A 20,724-nucleotide genomic window follows, 5' to 3' on the forward strand; every position below is an offset into this window, starting at 1 on the left:
TGCTCCCCAGTGCTTGCCTACCTTCTTGCCAGAATTCACATTTTTTTCAACCCTTTTTCAGTCCCCGATTACATCAAGTGGAAGCAGAATCAATATATCATGAATACCTGCTAATATTTTTCATTTATATTGATCTATTTTATTGTTATGTCACCTATATTTCCCAGTATATATTTCTTCCCAAAGAACCATCTCTTTTAACAAAGAATGAAAGATGATTTTTCAAAAAAAGTCTTTTCTTTTAATGTTCAGTAAAACTAACCAACATGTCAGTCAAGTTTAATGGTATATACAGTGTGTTCTATAACCTTAGCCTCTTACCTCTACAGTGAAGGGAGGTACATTTTCATATCTCTTCTTTAGGGCCAGGCTTGGCTCATGATACTTTTGCAGCATTGTTTCATTTAGTTTGTTTCTATTGTACCTCCCATTATATGGTTGACATCATTGTATACATTGTTTTTCAGGTTCTGTTTATTTCTTTTTGCATCAGTTCATATATGTCTTCACATGTTTCTTCTTAAATACTATAATCATTGTATTTTATAGGGAAGTAAGATGTTCATTTGCCATAGTTTGGTTAGCCAATCAATAGGCCATCTACTTTCTTTCCAGTTATTTTCTACTAGACCTATGCATGCATACATACATACATGTGTATGTATTTATGTATATATATATTTAAACAACGTATGATTTATATAATTATACTTTATTTTTAAATTCATTAAAATTTTTGAGCTGGGGCAGCTAGGTGGTGCAGTGGATAGAGCACTGGCCCTGGAGTCAGGAGTACCTGAGTTCAAATCCGACCTCACACACTTAACACTTACTAGCTGTATGACCCTGGGCAAGTCACCTAACCCCAATTGCCTCACTAAAAAATTAAAAAAAAAATTTTTTTGAGCTCCCAATTCTCTCCCCCTCCAGACCTTCTCCCACTTATTGAGAAATTAAGCAACATATCATTTATACATGTGAAGTCATGTAAAACATATGTACATTAGCCATTTTGAAAAAAAAAAGAATAAAGTGAAAAAGTATGCTTTGATATGCACTCAGAATTCATCGGTTCTCTCTATAGATACAGACAGCATATTTCCCCATGGGTCCTTTGGAATTGTCTTGGATAATTGCATTGATTAGAGTATCTAAGTCACCTGCTAATATTTTAGAAAGGAGTATGTGCTCTGCTTTGATGTGTTGCCAGATTGCAGGAAACATTTGAACCCATTTCAAGCTTTGCTTTGTATCTGTGAATCCAGAGTTCCCTATCTGTCTGAAAGAGGAACAAAACAAACAAACAAAAACAAACAGGAGCTAAGATAATTAGGGTTATGGAAAGGACAATCAAAAGCCCAAAGATCACGTGATGATGAAATCATACCATTTGGGTCTTGTGAAATCAGTAGAAAGTTATCTTGAACAAATGCCAGGAACATGGAGAAATAAGCCATTTACATTCAGATCCACAGCTGCACCAAGCACAGTGAAGATACTAAAGTAAGCTTTTACATGAAATGTGTTGGATAAAAATATGAATAGTTTATATATATATATATAGAGAGAGAGACAGACAGACAGACAGAGAGAGAGACAGAGACAGAGAGACAGAGACAGAGAGAGACAGAGACAGAGAGACAGACTTAAACCTGATGGTCCCAGGAAAATGAACAGATCTACAGCCTGCTTGCAAGGTCAAGGTTTTGGACTCACTAGTTTGTCTCTCCCCGAGATGCTGGACATGCTATTTTGTGCTCTCCTGACCATCTAGATATTTTCCTGACTACCTAGCCTTTCTCTGAATAGCAGCACCTTGGTTTCTTGCCCACTAGCTTATGGCTTTCTCAGTCCATTTGGAGATATTTTTGACCTCCTATTCTTATCCACACACAGCTTCACAGATCATTTCTACAGACTTGTACTCATCAGTCAGTTCTCTTACCCTGCTGGAACCCTGTGACCATTGACAACTGTATATGTATTACCTTAAGTGTATGTATTATGAAGTTAAAGATTTCCCTTACTTTCCTGAATAGCAGAACAGTAATAACAGACTGAGGGAGAGGGATAGATTCAGTTGTATACTGTTCAAGTGGCTCAGAGATAGAGTTACTTATGTCAAAGAGACAAAAGCATGGTCTTCTAAGCCTACCACTTCCTTTTATCCTGTCATGGGGATGGATGGGATGGGGGAAAGGATTACAATATATCATGATCAACCTCTCCCTAACAAATCTTTCCTACTGGGGACCTATGTCCACTCTGAAATCTTGTTTTCAGCCCACCTTGGCATAAGCCTCTGGGAAGACAAAATTCTGAATTCAGTCACTTGACTTACCCTCTTTTTGTTTTGCTCAAACTAACAACTAGGCAGGTAGGTGTCCAGTTATTATATCCTAGATATCCTAGGTATCTTAGATATAGTATGTCCACTAATGGATATAGTATGAGACCCGAAGTCAGGAAGACGAGCTGAAACCCTATCTCAAACACTTACTAGCTGTTTGACTCAGGCCAAGTTACTTAACCCCTCTGTTTGCCTCAGTTTCTTCATCTGTAAAATGTTATGGGGATCAAATGAAATGATACTTGCAGGGTATCAAATCTTAACAAAACTTAAAGCACTGAATAAATGCTAACTATTAATGTCATTATTATTAACAGGATCAAATATTCGCACTAAAACTATTTTTGATCCATTAGACAAAACCCGTCAATAAAATGAACAACCAAAAATATTGTGGGTAGAAAATAATAGATTTCTTTGTTGATACTCAAAAAAAAAATGTGATGCCTTATCCCTACCTGTACAAACTGAGCCATTCTGTAGTATCTTTCTGATATATGGGAAACCAGTCAGATGTGCCAGGATTGAGAACTCACCTCTTCCATCCAAAATTCAAGGCCCTTACCTACATTATCAGGCTACCCTGTTGTGGAAGTGACGAAGGAGCCTGGTGTTCCAGACATTGACCAGTAAGAATGATGAGAGCTAGGTATGTCGTCTGAGGATGGACATTTTAAGGACCATCACTATCAATATTAGTGATCTATTTGACACGTTTCATGAAACTTCCCCTAAATTCCTAAGCAACTGTTTTGGACTAGGGAATGGATTAGTCAGAAAATATGTGAGGTGTGTGTGTGTGTGTGTGTGTGTGTGTGTGTGTGTGTGTGTGTGTTCTGTGGACACATACACTGATCATTTCAGCCTGTAGTCACTAAGTCTTACAGTACGCTAGTGAAAGTTTGTGCTGAATAAATTAAATAATAAATAAGTTAATTAATGGCATTTATTTTGTGCTTACTAAATGCCATTGCTGTGTAAAACCTATGTAGTCCTTGTTCAGTCACTGAATAATCATTTATTAACTACCTGCTATATTCTGGGCATTGATAAGTTCTGAGAATATGAAGAAAAGCACTAGATAGTGCCCCCCCCCCGGGTCCCTGTTTTCAAGAAGCTCACTATCTGATGGGAGAGATTACAACATGAAAACAAATATGTACAAACAAGATATTTACGGGATTAATTGGAAATAATCAATGGAGGTAAGGAACTAGGATAAAGCAGGATGAGGAAAGGCTTCTTTAGAAAATGGAATTTTAGCTGGGTGGAACTTGAAGGAAGTCAGGGATGGAGATGGGAAGGGAAGCATATTCTAGGCATGGAGGACAGGCAGTGTGGAGGAGTATCTTGTTCTGAAACTATATGGGTATATTGTGTGTGTGTGTGTGTGTGTGTGTGTGTGTGTGTGTGTGTGTCCCATAGCCATGATGGTTCTTTGTAAACTTTCACATAACTTATTACTGTCTTGTTACAACGTCCTGTGACTTTGAACTGTACAGCAGTTTTCAGGAGGCGTTTTGTCATGTGTAGAGAGAAAGTCTGGCATAATATTGTGTCTTCTGGGCTCAAATAACCATATAATTACTCTCTAATCATATAGTAATTAGCATGTACTATATGCATTTATTACATAATTACATTTCTGCAAGATTGCATGGCAATTATACTCTCATTCAGCATATCATTTTATATACTGTATAATGAACAAGTATGTAATTTGTTGCTTTTGATTTTATCACAGTTTCAGTTTACAAACCAGGAGTTGGAAACTTCCTCTACTCTTCTCCCCCTTGTTGGTTAGATTCTGACTCTAGTTCTGTGATAGGACCCTAAGTGTCTTTTGTTTGGGGACAGCAGAGTTGGGAAGGGTGGGGTGCTACACTGGCCCAACATGCCTGGATAGAGTCTGACCCACTTGGTACATTGTAATTGGAAAGTCTTTCAATCCAGTCCAATACAGTAATACGATCATCTTGTTAAATCACTTTTGGTCGCCAGTGTTCATTTTCCTAGCACTTCCTCTTTGTCATTAAGTTATTAAGTTATTAGCCTTCGAAAGAGAAAGGTTGATCCATGTTTCAAGCAGTTCCAAAGAAAGGGCAAGATCCCAATTAAAATGAAATAGGAATAAACAGAAAACCTCAAGTACAATCATGGCAATTTTTTTTCTTTCTTTCTTCTCCTCCTTTTCCAGTGGAGACTATTTCAAAGGGGAACAACTGCCTGGACGCCGCCAAAGCCTGCAACCTCAATGACACATGCAAGAAGTACCGATCGGCGTACATCACCCCTTGCACCACCAGCCTGACCAATGAAGTCTGCAACAGAAGGAAGTGCCACAAGGCCCTCCGGCAGTTTTTTGACAAGGTCCCCCCCAAGCACAGCTACGGGATGCTCTTCTGCTCCTGCCAAGACATAGCCTGCACAGAGAGAAGGCGACAGACTATTGTGCCCCTGTGCTCTTATGAGGAAAAGGAAAAGCCCAACTGTTTAAATTTGCAAGATTCCTGCAAGACAAATTACATCTGCAGGTAAGAGAGGTAGCAGTGGGTTGACTAATGAGGCGGCCCAGAAAATCTTTGGAGCTACTCAGATGGCCGAGGTCCAGTTTTCAGTATTCTCACCAGGGTATAAGTCAGTCAGGGGGAAGAAAGAAACCCAAAAGACTACTTGCTGTCTAATAAAATAACAAAAACTGGTTTCAGGTTCTAGCCCGTGTTTCTCCAGAACCCCTTTGCATTCACATGTTGAGAATTTCTGAAGCACCAGGAACAAACAAACAAACAAACATAGAGAACAGTTTCATGAGCAAAATTAGGAGAAAATCGGTCTTTTTTGCTGGGCTTCCCTGAAAGCTTTGGTTTTCATAAGACTGTCTTGTTACTTGGAGTGGGTGAAAATACTTTTGAGCTTCCTCACTGGGGCTGTGGAAAACATTTTGAGCAGTAAGTGTTGGCCAGTGATACGAGGGTCATAAATTAAAAGCCAGAGAACTTTTGACCGACTTAGGGAAGAAGTTTTTGACACACACCTTACATCCTGCCTCTACCCATGCCTCACTGGGTGATAACTATTGACTACCAAGAGAGATGGAAGTATCTCCACCTCTGGAGAATAGACAGTTGTCTCCCCTGCAAGACTTAGCAGAACACCTAGACCAAGTTGGAGGAGAAAAGAACTGAACAGACAATTCCTTGTGATCCCTTCCAAATTTACAAAGCATGGTATAGTGGGATGAGCCTTGGATTTGATGTCAAGAGAGCTTGGCTTCTAATCTTGTGGTTCGTGGCAAATCATAACTTCTCTAGGGTCTTGTGAATGTGCTTCTCTGTTCATCAGTCCAGTGGGAGCCTAGGAGCTAACTTGGGACTTTCTTCTTCTAGTTCCCTTTCCTTTAGTACATCATCTTGGTCTATCTGTAAAATGAGATGGGTTTGGGTGGTGGTGGTGATTTAGATGAATTCTAAAATCTTATTTTCTTTGGTTAATTGAATTTTCAGGCAAACCCATTAATCAGAAATTATTTTGTGTCTTAATTTTTTTTGAAAATTCCTTTAAAATATTATTAGTGTACTTTCTGGTCATAATGAGATTCAATAAACAAAATAAAAGCTTTCTTTGGTGATTGAGCTTTTGTTGCAGTGGTGTCCATTCTAAAGATAGTGTCTAATTATAAATATGGTAGACATTGAAGGTAGAGATGATTGGGCAGAAGGTATATTTTGATCCCAGAATATTAATATGCTAAAAGAAAGAGAATGTGTGTGTTAGTTAAAGCTAATATGAGGTGCTTTGTTGTGGTTTGTATCCTCCTCCTAAAATCAGTATGGAGAAATTCTGATAAATTGAAAGTCAGTTGCATTCCTCCTATAAGGAGGTTTTCTTGAAGTGTCATTTCTGGACTTTGGCTGCATTGGGACTTAATCTTTCCTTAACTAGCTCTGATGGACTTTAGTTACAATCCCTTCAAAATCCACATTGTGTAAGAGCATATTTCTTCTATTTTTGAAAAAAAGCAACTTTTTTACATGATTCATAAAGTAGGAAGATAAAACACACAGGAAGACTTCAGTCATTAGCTTGGGAGAGGACAACTATGTGAGCAACAATCCTACCCCACTTTCTAAAAGTTCAAATACACTAGATCAGCAGGATCTGCCTATGGTGGAGCTGTGAATGTTTTGCTAGCCATGATATGAAAAAAATGATGGGGTCTAAACCTTAATAGCCTGTGGAAGCAGAGACTCTTGGCCAATACCAACCTGTGAATCACAGATAGTAATTAGAAGAGTATAATTGTTGGGGCTACCGGGGAGCAGGAAGGCAGTGAGATGCCTGTAGGAACTAGGGTCAGGAAAGCATTGGAAAGTTATTTGAGGGGGGTTAAACAGGAAATCTGTTCCAAGGGTCCTCTGAAGATTCTCAGATCCCAAACCTAGATGACCAGACCTTCCTGCTCCTCTGGAATGGAATTATTTTGAGTGTCCCAAGTATCAAATCTCCCAGCTGGAGTGGTACTCATCCTTAATATGAGCAGTAAAGACAGGGTGGAGATGGGTTTGAGGTTTTAGGGCCATACTTGGCACAAGACATAGCAGAATCAATCAACAACCATTAATATATATTAATGTGTGAGAGGTACTGTGAGGGGTCCAGAGGTTACTGAGACCAAAAAGAATCCATCTTTGCCCCCAAGAACTTACATTCTATTCAGAAAGGCAACATATCTACAACAATTATATGCAGAATAAACACGTTATAATAACAATGATAACAGCTAGTGCTTAAGTAGCATTGTAAATTTTGTAAAAGGTATTACAAATGCCATCTCATTTGATAAGGCAATGGGAACTGGTATTGGAGGGAGCATGTCAGGAAAGGCCCTCATGAAGGAGGTAATTTTTGAGCTGAGCTTTGAGGGAAATTATAAGACACAGAGACCAAGAGAGAGCATTCAAGGCCTAGGGGATAGCCTATAAAAATAGAGAAAGAGGATGAAAGAGCATGAGTCCAAGAAGTCCATTTTGGCTGGATTATAGAGTGTGCCAAGGGGATTTTTAAAAAATAGACAGGTAAGTTGGAATCTGGTTCTGGACTCCTTTAAATGTCAAATAGAGTTGAGTGGAACCTCCCTAACCCCTGTACACAGCTTCACAGGGAGTACCAGACAGGATTTGGAAGCCCCAGATTCATTGGTGGCTACTCTTTTATAAACATGTTTCTCTTGCATGTGTTACAAGAGTCTCATGAACTTGGGGTTTTCTGCACCTTGGCAGGTGGTATCTGTGGTACCCCAGGGTACAAGCCCATTTTCATACCCCCTAAATATGCCCCCCTTTTTACCCTACAGTTCAGGTTTGGGTTTGCTTGACTCATCAGTTTCTAGCTGTCATCAATATATCTAGCTTACCAGGACTCCCAGACCCCTTTCATGACCCCTCTTTCTTCCACCTCTGCCCTGGTTCCCTGGTATTAGCATGTCAGCTTCTTGGGTTATTACAAGTAATTTACTATGAAGCACTAAAGGGGAATAGTCAATGAAAGGAAGATATCAGTTATAGGACAAAGTTAATGGTTTTGCAATCTCCAAAGAGTCTTAGTCCTATTCTCCAGCATGAGCTTCAGGACATTTAATCTTCTCTACTTAGTTTCCTGCTGCCTGAGAAGACCTTGCTCTGAGCCTTAATATTAAATCAGTTCTAGTCCTATGATTGTGGGATTGGCTAGTCAGGCCTTCTATTTCTGGGCCCCAGAAATCTGCTTCTCCATTCCTCAGTATAGAGGTGGGGAGGACCAAGTTTCAGTTTCTCCCATCCTCTCTAGTAAATCTGTTGTCTTATTCCTTCTCAGCTGTAACCCACTTGCTGGCGACTGGGAAGGTTCTCCTGCCTGCTTCACCCCCTAAAATGATTTACACCCTTGCTCTGTCAAAAACTTTTCACTTTCTCCCCTCGCCTCAGGTTTGACTATTTCCCCGAAGCAGATTCTATAGGCCAGGTTTTCCAGTTCTTTTTGTCCTTAATGATCTGGTTAATAATGATCTCCTGCCAATGTTATGCAGTTATGAGCCATTGTGACCTCTCTTCATTCCAGACCCCAGTGAACCTAAAGCTTCTCAATTGCTTTACTTCATGGTTCCCCATGCTAGGGCAGGGCTTGTTAACCTGGTGTCAATGAGAACTCGATTTTCTTATTCTTTTAAAAAATAATTTAATAATTGTGTTGTGATATACTTGGTTTCCTTTGTCGTCCCATTATCATGACAGAGGAGCCATAGTCATCACTAGATTGTCCTGTGAGTCTGTGACAAAAAAGGTTAAGAATCCATGCAACTTAGCACCGGCCCTGGATTCAGGAGTACCTGAGTTCAAATCCGGCCTCAGATACTTGACACTTACTAGCTGTGTGACCCTGGGCAAGTCACTTAACCCCCATTGCCCGCAAAAAAAAAAAAAAAAAAAGAATCCATGCAACTTGTTCTCTGGCAACCACATGGGCCTGCCATTGGCTTCCCACTATTGGCCAGACTCCATCTAGCTGACAGCACCTTTTATCCTCTGTTAAAGGCACAGTTACTTTGCTTGCCTCCTATCCTTCCCTCCCCCAAGGGTAATGAGTCATTAGCCCTGCCCAGGCCATTCTTCTGAGAGATGAAACCTAAAGCCTAAGTGATGTTATAGCAATTACCCTGACATATATTTCATGGACCTACAGCATTATCAATGTATTTATGCCTCCCATCCTAACAATCTGGCAGGATCATTTCACCTACTATGCCCAAAGACTTTGTCTAACACAAGTTTATTCATCAAAATAGTAAATTCATTTATTCTTTTGTTAGACTGTGTTAACCCTGTGGAGTGGAGAACAGACTTCTTTCTTCCAAATACCAGAGCTGATGCTTGATCCCATTTGAGAAGTTCTCCTTTCCCTCTCTGCTCACCACTCATCCCAGTGATGTAACTCTGGGGGGGTTTGTAAAGGAATCTGGGGGGAGGTAGCCTTTGGAGGATTAGCTTCACCATAGATGCCCAACAGGAAGTATTCATCAGTGACTGGTCCTTAGGACTTGACAACCACCATGTAGATCTTAGAGATGATTCTTTTTTTTTTTTGTTTTTTTGTTTTTGGTGGGGCTATGGGGGTTAAGTGACTTGCCCAGGGTCACACAGCTAGTGTCTGAGACTGGATTTGAACTCAGGTACTACTGAATCCAGGGCCAGTGCTTTATCCACTGTGCCACCTAGCTGCCCCGAGATGATGTTTTTTTTTTTTTTTAAATTTGGCAAACATTTATTTAGCACCACCATCCTGCAGTCCCTGCCCCCAAGGATCTTATGATGGATTTGTAAGAATAGTAAATTTTTTATGGGTGAGCCTTTGAGAGATTGTCAGACTAGGCAATTCAAGAATTCTATGACCATATCCCCAAATTTGTGTGACCTCTCTCTGAAGGAAATGCTACCTCTTTTCCTCATTTCATTTTTAGCACTGGACTTGGTTCTGAAAGTTTTGAAGGGGTAGGGTTGGAATGCATGGATTTCAGGATAAGAAGGAAACTTGGGGAGGATCTATAAAGCTGCTATTGTTGAAAGCATCCCTTTGAGCGCTCTTGAACTACAAAGACCACTTTGGTTGTCTAGGTTCTCATCAATGAGGGACTCTCTCAGTGAGATGCATTTAGCCCTGTCTGCTAAGGCTAGTGGACTGGATAAGAATTCTAAAGAGGGGAAGGTCACATGTTTGAGTTCTGTATGTCATTGGTTCTGTGCTTTGGATGTAGATTGTACTCAACCTGTCCATCTCATACATAGGTACCCTTGGGCAAAAGAGTAAATATGTGAACAGCAACAGCACTCTTCTTTACCCCTCTATAGGACACTTTGAAGTACATCCCTCATAAATGGGCTCAGTTATACCAATTTGTCTACTAAGGACAGATAGTATTATTATTAGATGTTAGCCAATTGCTGCATAGTCTTCACAGTGGCACTTAAAATTTGAGCAGCATGTACCGTTCAGGAGATCTAAGGCCGACAATAGCATGTAACCTTGTGATTGAGAGTTCGGGATTTGGGCCGGTGTCCTTGCTCAGATTTCTGGCACCAAGACAGAAAACTGAGGACAATTGGAAATCTTTCACAATCCTCGAAGTCAGTTAGCAGCCTACTAAGTTAATTTGTCTCTCTTTGATTGATGGCTTTTACACCCTGTCTAAATGATTTCCTGGGAAGGTGAATTAGAGACCTCCTCTTGGCACTGCCCCCAGTGTTCCGTAGTTTATCCCCTACTATTCTCATAGAAAGAAACTTGGGCTTATTACTTGTGATTAGCCCCTCTTTGTCAGCTGCGGTAAATGTAACCTAAGCTGCTAGGTTGGTTAATGGTGTTTTCTTTCTCTGGATTTCATTAATTTCTTCCTTAATTTTATGCTTTTTATTCCATCACTTCTCAATCCATCTTGGGGAGATGGCTGCTATTATGACTGCCCAGAGTAACAGCTGGCACTGGCTGGAGTCTAGTGTGTTTGCTGGTTTCACGTTACAGCCACTCTCGGTCTCACATCTCTCACAGGAACTGCCAGGATGATTTAAGCCTTTTTTTTAAACATCTCGAAGGGGAAGAGATGATGAGGGAGAAAATCACTGCTAAAAACCATATTCTTAGAAAGCTTGGAGTTTCAAATGTTCTAGCCAGCACTCCCCACTAGTCACTATCAAAGCTCTTCTCATACCTTTCTCTGTATCTCACGGTTTTCTTTCTGTTACATCCAGACTTCTTTTCCTCTGGGAGCTGACAGAGACTCACTGCAAAACCTGGCTTTTCTTCCTTGCACACTGAAACAGATGAGAAGCAGCTAGCTTTTGGTTTGGAGTTCCAGTTAGTTCTCTTGGGTGGTTGTGGAGACCTAATAAAGAAGCATTTCTGCTTTGAGTTGTTTGAAGGAAAAGCAAACCACATGGCCTTAATGGAAGGGGTAGGGATTGAATTTAAAAGGCTCTCAATTTACCCCTAAAGCAGTGTATCCCTTCTGTCATTCTCTTACTTCCCAAGATTCCTCCCTCGTAGGATGTCAGAATTGAGCTCTAATTAAAGGAAGCTACCTTACTCCTGGTACATTTTTCTCCTCATGAAATTTTTAAAATGATATCTCCACCCTTGCCCCCTCCGGGCCTCTCTTTCACTGCCATATAGCTCCTCTAAGTATCAGAACCAAAGGGATCTTAGAGAAGTCATGCATATATTAGTCAGTCAATAAGCAGTTATTAAGCACTTGGTGAACTGAATATTTTTGTTGTTGACCCCCTTCCTCCCATCTTATAGAGGAGAAAACTGGAGCCAAGAGAAAGGAAAAGTGACATGCCCTAGTCAGTAGTCAATAAACAGCTAATAGGGGCCTACTATGTGCTAAACTCCAGAGATACAAAGAGAGACAAATGATACTCCCTGTCTTTGAGGAGCTTATAATCTGATGGAGGAAACAGCAAGCAAAGAGTTATGAACAAACAAGTCATTTACAGGGTAAGTAGGAAGTAATTTAAAGGAGAAAAGAACTAAAATTAGGGTTAAGAAAGCCTTCTAATAGGGGGCACAGTGGATAAAGCACTGGCCCTGGATTCAGGAGGACTTGAGTTCAAATCCGACTTCAAACACGTGATACTTACTAGTTGTGTGACCCTGGGCAAGTCACTTAACCCTCATTGCCCCACCAAAAAACCCCAAAAAAAGCTTTCTGATAGAAAACAGGATTTTAGATTGGACTAAAAGGAAGCCAGTAGGAAGAGAGAAGGAGGGACAGCATGCCAGGCCCAGGGGACTTGCAGAGAAAATGTCCACAATTTAAATATGGAGCATCTAGTTTTAGGAATAGCAAAGAGACCAGTGTCCCTTAGGTCATACAATGTGTTAGTGTCAAAACTGGAAGAACTAGGCTTTCTTAACTCTAAGACTGCTGGCTCTTTTCCCACAACAACAGCCTGGAACACTTAGAGAAACGTTTTGGGAAATAAAGTGTTTTTCTTTTGTAAGAGCTGAACAGTTTGGAGTTATTAGGGAACCACTTTAGGAAACCTACCAGTAAATTACTCCTTCAGTGACCTAATGGCCTAAAAGTGTTAACACACCTTTAAAAGGCATGTGGTTTAATCATAGATTCATTCCATTGTACCCTGTGAACTGTGGGCACGTTGGAATCAAGTGTATTCTCTACTACCCTCTGCAATTTCACACACTAAGACAAACGATGAAAAGAATTACTAGGTAGAAAACGGGATGTGTGTATCGCCATATCTCTACTTGTCTGAACATGCAGCAAACACAAGAGAAAACAGCTGAGAAGATAATTAATGCTTAAAACTAGATGGGTAGATTAATTTGGCAGTTAATTTTATTTTACACAGATTCATTCACGAATGGAAATCAGCAATTAGACAATGCAGACTTTTGAACCATGGAAGGAAAGGTTCAGGAATATGAGGAAATACAAGTAAAACATTTTCCAGTTCATTTGAGCAGTTTTTTATTTCAAAGGATTACAAGGGTATCTTTAGAAATGCAATCAGTGTGCTGAATGGCTTCTGTGAAAGGCCACCTACCTGTAATGCTGGCTGTTACTGAGGCTCCCCGTAGCAGATCTGCTTGACACCCTTGTGTAATGTGTTCATCAAGTCAGTGCAGAAGGAGAGAGAGAAAGGAAAAGAGAGAGAGAGAGAGAGAGAGAGAGAGAGGTGTCACTGACATCTAAAACTACTTCCCTTCCCCTCTGATTGCAACAAGTGGTAGGAAGCATCCTTCATGTTGGCTGAGGCATTTTGTAAAGAGTGCCGCCATACTGGTGGATACTCTTTGATATGTGACCCTGTGGTACTATCTAAGCAGTTGTCAGAAGCTCAGATTGTCTCAGGTTTTGTGGTGCCCTGAACCGTGAATCAAACTGGAGCCATTTACAATGTGCGCTCTCTTGTCCTCTTGTATCTCTTTCTTTATCTTTTCTTCTGGCAAAGGAGGGATGGGAAACCATTTGTCTCTTGTGGCTGGAAGTCCGTAGCTGAAGAGATAGGGCTATGATTTGCTGTATCATGTTTTCTCAGTGTTCACAGCCTTCCCTTCACCCTAAGATTACCCAGGGACAGATTTCTTACTTCATCTTTCACACCCATTCTCTCACTTGCCCACAGTCTCACTAAACTAATTTCTCACCACTCTGGGCTTGAAGACAAAAGAGATGGGAAAGATTCATCCTTGTTGCATTTGCATATGCTGTGGGTTATTTGGTCCATGTAGGCAGATGATCCTTGGTGTTAGAGTGTCTTAACCCTTCCATTAAAAAAACAAAACAAAACAAAACAAAAAACCCTTGTGTAAAGGGGATTTTAAAGTCCACACAAATCAACAATGCTACATATCCTCATTGTTAAAGGAATGGGTGGGATCATGAAGAAGAGGGGAGAAGTAAAGTTCTTTTTCTTCAAAGGAGTTAAGGTCATTAGGAGACTGCTTAAGAGATGACCTCTTACTTCCTATGAAATAAGAGGCCTCTCACATTTTAAGTATTACTCACCTTAGCTTATAAAGATCAGAGTTATATGATAAGGGTTGTTATTCATCTAGTCTTTTAAAGTTTTCAGATATCTCATTTTGTCATCTCAAAAGCCTTGAGAGGTAAGTGGTATGATTATCCCTATGATATAGAGGAGGAAACTGAGGCATAGAGGGTAGGTGACATCTCCAGTTTCACACAGCTGGTAGTGTAAGAGGCAAGATTTGAGCTCAAGTATTCCTGACTTCAGTGTCCAGGCTGTGAACATTGAGTATTCACTTTGTAACTTGAGACTTTGAAGGGACTTAAAAAAATCATTTAGTTCAACTTCATTTTATTTACCCCAAATCACACAGTTATTCATTGGTCAGTGTTGTAGCTTTCCCTGTGGCTATATTCCTACTGCCTTGTGCCCTGGAGATAAAAAGTGATCGACTAGAGATTACCAAAATTGCAGAGAGTGGAAATAATCTATCTTCCAACACAGGAAAGCCAAGGTCATTGTATTTCTACATTCCCTTTTCCAAGGTACTCCATTGTACAGGAAAGGAGTCATCTTCCCCTCCCCCTTTCACCCATTTCCCAGATATAGAAGTGCAGAGGCTGAATACTGTCCCCTACTGAATCAGTGATAAGAGTTGGAAAAAGCAGTATGCATAATTACACTTTCAATCCATTTTCATTACCATAAGGTTTCTTGGCAGTAAGTGGGTTTTTATTTGTATTTCTGGGAAGAGTTTCTGGTGTTACATTCTTTAAACCAAGGCAGAAAAAGTGATGGCTTTTTATCCCTGACGCTGTTTCTATTGGCTTAGCCAAAGAACAGTTTCCATTTAGATAGTTCTAGTTACCTGAGGTTGCAGTTGCCAAACATGCCTTTGTTACCCAGAGAAGCCTTCAAGGTCAGTTTACTTGTAGGGAGACATTACTGCTGACTGGAAGAAGTTTGCAGGTCCGACTTGAGAGAAGAAGCATCATAAGTAAGCCTGGGAAATAAATAATCGTTTCTATCTTCGAATAGAAAGAGTTTTAAAAGGTTAAAAAAATATTAGTTCTGTTATTTAAACTCTTAGGACTTTAAGATAATGAAAAAGTATTGAATTTGGAGTTGGAAAATCTATATTCTAGTATTGACTTTGCCACTGTCACATGATGAACTTGGGGAAGTCATTTCAATTCATCTGGCATTTGTTCAGCAAATGTTGAGCATTTGCTGGTGCCAAGCACCATACCAGGTGCTAAAGATACAGAGAAAAAAGTGAAATAGCCCAAGCCCTCAAGGAACTTACATTCTGGGGGTGGGGGGACGAGAGTGGGGGGAAGGCTGCAGAGAACAAATATATAGCTGAGTAAATATAAACAAAATACAGAGTGACTTTTTGGAAGGCATGTGTGAACCCTATCAATGGGGGAATAAAGAGGAAGAATCTCTTGTGGGAAATAGCACTTGAGTGGACCCTTGTAGGGAGGTGGAGGTATGTACATTTTAGGCATGAAAGACAACCTGTACAAAGGTAAGGAGACAGGAAGGAGATGTAATGTATGTATATGTATGTATGTATGTATGTATGTATGTATGTATGTATATATGGGGAAGAAATCGTCCACATTGGCTGGAATATAAAATGCAAATGAGGTAGTCGATCATATATAATCAGCCATATAAGACACATTAGAGCCATATTACAAAAGATTTCCCCCAGAGGCCATAGGGAACTTATGTAGCTTCATGAGCAATGGGCTACTGTGGGTGCATGAATTTAGTAGTTTTGTAGAGATTGAATTGCAGAGGGGAGAATCTAGAGGCAGGGAGACCAGTTAGAAGGTAATTATAATAGTCAAAGGGAAGGGGCCTGAGGACCTGAACTTGGATGGTTAGGCTAAGAGTGGAGAGAAGGGAACAGATGTCATAAATGTTTTAGAGGTAGAATCAGTGAGACTTAGTAATTGATTAACTTATTGACTTATTGACATGAGAGTGAAGAGTTGAGGCTTATATTAAGGAAAAAAGAAGGAAGGAAATAAAAAGAGGGAAGGAAAGAAACAGTGGGATGAAGAAAGGAAGGAAAAAGGAAGGAAAAGGGGAAGAAAGGGAGGAAACTAGAGGCAACTAGGTGGGGCAGTAGGAAGACCTGACTTCAAATACAGCTTTAGATACTTACTAGCTGTGTGACCCTGAGCAAGTCACTTAAGCTCTACCTGCCTCAGTTTTCTCAACTGTAAAATAGGGATATTTATAGCACCTACCTCAGGGTGTTTGTATCAGATGAGGTATTTGTAAAGTACTTAGCCTATTGCCTTGAACATGGAAGATGTTTAATTAATATTTCTTTCTTTCCTTCCTATCTCCTTCCCAATACCTACCATAATAACAACTCAGCCAAATTAACATTCTATAAATATAGAGGGTTACAAGACTTATGATTTAATTGGCAGAGAATTCCCAGGTGAGACCATGCAACAGTTGTAGGCTGCCACCTTCTTTGAAATTTATAATCTTAGAGGATTTCCTAGAGGAATCAGAGGTTAAGTGACTTGTCCAAAATCACATAGCCATTATGTGTCAGGGGCACAACTCTATTTCATGTTGGTATTAAGGACTGCTCTATCTACTATACCATACTGCCTCACAGATGAAATATGCTATGATTGTGTCTCTAAATTCCCAGTCCCTGGCTTTTTCTAGAAAAAAAAAAGAATTGAATTAGTCCTTTAATTATATGAACACAACAAAAAATGTAGGTGTATAGTTCTCTTCAATTTTTATAACAAATGATCACAGAAACATGTTTGGCTGTGCTCTTGTTCCAGACAGCCAAAACAGATAGTGTACTTTCTCCTGGTTTCCTGAATACAACTCCTCTTTGTGTTCACTTACAAAAGTTACATCACTTTCCTTTTTTAAAATTAGCTTCCAACTGTAGTGAGTATGCTGCTTTAGATGAGTGTCATTTAGCATCATAAACATAAAACACCTGAGTTCTGTGTATTTCTGGCTAATTTGCCTCTTAGTATCCACCTTACATGTGAGAGATATTCTAGCATTCATATAATGACTTGCTGTATTCCCAAGAGTCAATTCCATAACAGGAAACATCCTGCAGGGTCCTTTCAGACAGTGGATTCTTTAACTGTGAAACTGGGCCCTGGATTATCTGCAAACAAATCAAGTTTTTCTGCTGCAGGATTGAGAGAAGGGGATTTTTGTTGGTTTTCTCCCTTACAGATTTGTGTTGCTCTTTCACGGAAGTGCTCTTCCAGTTCCCCAAAGAGGTGAGGGGATCACCCTCAATTTGGGAGGGTTTAGCCTGAATGGTACAATCTCTGCCTGGCCATACCAAACTGGAAATGGTTTCTGGTAGGGACCCAGTAACAGATTGTGTATCTGTTGCATAAAGACCAGTCTTGTTAAGTGCAGAAAGTCTCATCACATGAAGACTGGGTATCAGATGATGGCTATTTTTTTTTTTTAGTGAGGCAATTGGGGTTAAGTGACTTGCCCAGAGTCACACAGCTAGTAAGTGTTAAGTGTCTGAGGCCGGATTTGAACTCAGGTACTCTTGACTCCAGGGCCGGTGCTCTATCCACTGCGCCATCTAGCTGCCCCGATGGCTATTTTTTTTAAAGAAAAATATAAGGCAGCTAGGTGGAGTAGTGGATAGAACACTATCTGGAGTCAGGGAGACCTGAGTTCAGATTCAGCCTCAGATCTTTAACAGCTTGTGTGACCCTGGGCAAGTCATTTAACACACACACACACACACACATATGTTTATACTTGTTTTACTAGCCATACTAGCTTTAAATAAAATCTCTCTGGGTCACAAAGTCTAAGAAGCCATAACTCTAGGGGGCTAAATGATATCAAGGGAACCTGATAAACAGATGGTGTCAGCTATGAAGTCCATGATAGGTTGCCTCAGGGTCTCAGCAAAAGCCACAGTTCTATATGAATACAGATATAACTATACTAGCTATAATTGCTATTATTATGGTGGTGATGTTTGTAAAAGCAACTCCTGAAGACCACATTTACTATAATGTGAAAGTAACAATCCTGTGCATTGGTGGAAAGAAAACTCAAATCCATGACATAACCAATATTTTAAAATATTGAATATAGCTACAGTGGCAACCAACTCTGAGAGCTCCTTTTCTTCATATTCCTTTTTTTTTCTTTTCCCTTAATCAGGTAGGCAGTAAACTAGTATTTATTTATTAAGCACCTACTATGTGTCTGTCGGTATTCTAGAAAGATAACCCTCAAAACAATTATTTCTTGCTTGTCAGCATACCTAGTAAAAGGATGGCAAATGAAAAATGGTATTCTTGATGAGGTTGATAAAATACTGTTTGGGTATCATCTGTGGATCGTGTAAATCCATATGGTGTTCATGAGCACTGACAGCTGAGAGAGCTGTGTTCATCATATTCTTTTGTATCCCACAAGCTGTAACTTGACTCACAACACAGATTAGCATAATATATAATTGCTCACCAGATCATGGCACTCCATTTACTTCGCCCCTCCCTCTGGTGTGGTAATTGTCCCAAGAAGTTGAATATGTACCTTAGACCCCTCTCTGCAGGTAGAATAATACAGAAACAGTTCAAGTTAGTCATTGGAGATGTCGTTTTCTTAAATATAAAAGAACATAAATTCTTTAAGGGGCTGACATTTCTGTTGTTGTTGTTTTATATTCCTAGCACTTATGGGGCCCAGAGTACAGTGGGCACTTAAAAATACTTGTTGAATTAAATTAAAAGGAGATATTTCATGAGAAGCTTTTATTTAAAGACATTTCCTCCATCAAGCAAATATTTACTAAGGGATTTAACTTTCCCTCCAGTGTGTGGGAGGAGGGAAGAGGGAAGTGGAGAATCTAGACTAAAAAGAAATGAAAGAAGGGGAAAATGTACGTTCATGTGGAGTCATGGCCCCTGCCTGGACCCTGAGGCCACTTTTCATGACTGATAACCAGCTTTTCATCAGGTTCCCATGATAGAAAAGTTTCCTAGAGGGAGGACTTGTTAGACCTACATATGGCCTTGTAGCTGTAGTACTCTCTAGCTTTGTGACCCAGAGAGATTTTATTATTTATTTTTCCCTTCCCACATCCTTAGTATTGTTCTTTGTAACATTCATATTCAGGGAGGAGAAGCCTGTCCCTGTACTTAATTATTTCCCACTTACTTCAGGCAACGTTTGTCTCAGGGAAGAGTTGGAAGCCTTGAGCACTGTAGCATCTGCTGTTGCTACAGCTGACTAGCCCATTGATTACCTCTTTTCACCAAGGTGGTTTGTCCAAGAAAATGTGATCTCCCCCTACTCAGATGCTGAGAGGTCAGAGGCACCACCTCTCCTGTTACAGAAGCCAGCACCACGTCTCATTTCACCTGAGCTAATATCGACGCAGTGAAGCATGGAACCTGACTCTAGAAAGGGCAGCCAATGAGTGTAGAACATTTAAAGTGCTAATGACTCTTTGCCCACCCCATCAACCCACATTGCCCTAAAGCAAATGATTTTGAAGTCCAGTTGCTGCTTACATATCCAACTGGGTGCCTGGGAATTTTCAGTGTAATTCCACATGCTATTAATTATGCAGAACAGTTAACGTGCATCCAAGATATCTGCCCTGCAATGAACAAGAACACAAAGAATTTTCAGGATGATGTAGTGGAAAGAACATTGGCAAAAAGGACAGGTGATAGATAGGCTCTCAACCTTGGGAAAGAACTCAGAAGCCACCTAAGCCCAACCAACCCATACATGGAAAAAGTATCCCTTCTACAACATGTCTGACAAGTGGTCTTCCAGCTTTTGCTTAAGAACCTCCACTGAGGATAAACTCCCCATCTCCTGAGGCAACCCAGAAGCCCATTACCCTTCTCAGTAAATAGCTCTCATTGTTAGGAATTCTTACCTCAAGGTTAAATCTGCTCAGTTGTAGCTTCCACCTACTGCTCTCTGGGACTAAGCAAAACAAGTTACTCATCTTGCCCTTGACAGCCTTTCAGACACTTGAATAGATAAAATATCCCCTCTAAGTCTTTTCTTTTCAATGCCAAACATATTCTATCCCTTCCATTTATTCTCATACGGCATAATCTAAGGGTCCCTCATCATCTTGCCAGCCTTTCTCTGAACGGTAGCATGGTTGAAATCTTGCCTCTGTCGATCAGATCCCTCCTCTGTACAAGGAGGGTATTGAATAGAATGGCCCCTGAAGAACCCCTCCCCCACCAACTCCAGATCAGTGTTCTTATGATTCGTAGTTTATCAATACCTTACCTACATTTGACACCAGGAACTGAATGAACACAGTACTTTACTCCATGCATGATATGATTGGGGCAGGGCACATTGGGATCTTCTAATCTAAGAGAGGTATGCTGCTCTTAGAATTTTGGTTTTAGTCCTTGTTCTCCTCCAAGCAGGGCTGTGCAGGTGTTTAGGGAAGACTAGCACCTCTGGTGTAAGGGCTGATAAGCCCTTTTTCCAGAGCTACTTTCCACTTTTCATGTCTACCTGTCACCCAGATCTATCCTATGGCTCCAAGAAGCTGTGGCATATGAAGTAAAACCATTTCAGGAGATGGGATAAACCAGGTTGAGGGTAACTAACAGGCCTCAAACCTGTCGCTGAGTTGGCCGGGGAGGGGGGGGGGTGTCTACCCCAGGCAGGTGAACCTTCCCCAGTGGAATTGATGGATATGAACTGTTTGTTCTAATGGGCCATGAAGGTGGTGAAATCAGGTGGTGTGGAGTGCTTTTGAGCTTGGTTAGGGTATCAAAGATGCCAAGGTCATCCATTACATCTTGAGCCATT

At 40.4% G+C, this 20,724-nt stretch overlaps 1 protein-coding gene across 5 annotated transcripts in view; it reads left to right on the forward strand.

Annotated features, from left to right (window-relative positions):
• GFRA1 (GDNF family receptor alpha 1) overlaps positions 1–20,724 on the forward strand; it is a 331,948-nt gene that overhangs the window by 211,974 nt on the left and 99,250 nt on the right. For all 5 annotated transcript variants that reach the window (XM_043985946.1, XM_043985948.1, XM_043985945.1 and 2 more), the window contains one exon: positions 4,548–4,884. In XM_043985946.1, coding sequence (XP_043841881.1) covers positions 4,548–4,884 — 337 coding nt within the window. The remainder of the gene's footprint in view (positions 1–4,547; positions 4,885–20,724) is intronic.

The sequence above is a fragment of the Dromiciops gliroides genome, chromosome 2 (assembly GCF_019393635.1).
Source record: "Dromiciops gliroides isolate mDroGli1 chromosome 2, mDroGli1.pri, whole genome shotgun sequence".
Taxonomy (NCBI): domain Eukaryota; kingdom Metazoa; phylum Chordata; class Mammalia; order Microbiotheria; family Microbiotheriidae; genus Dromiciops; species Dromiciops gliroides.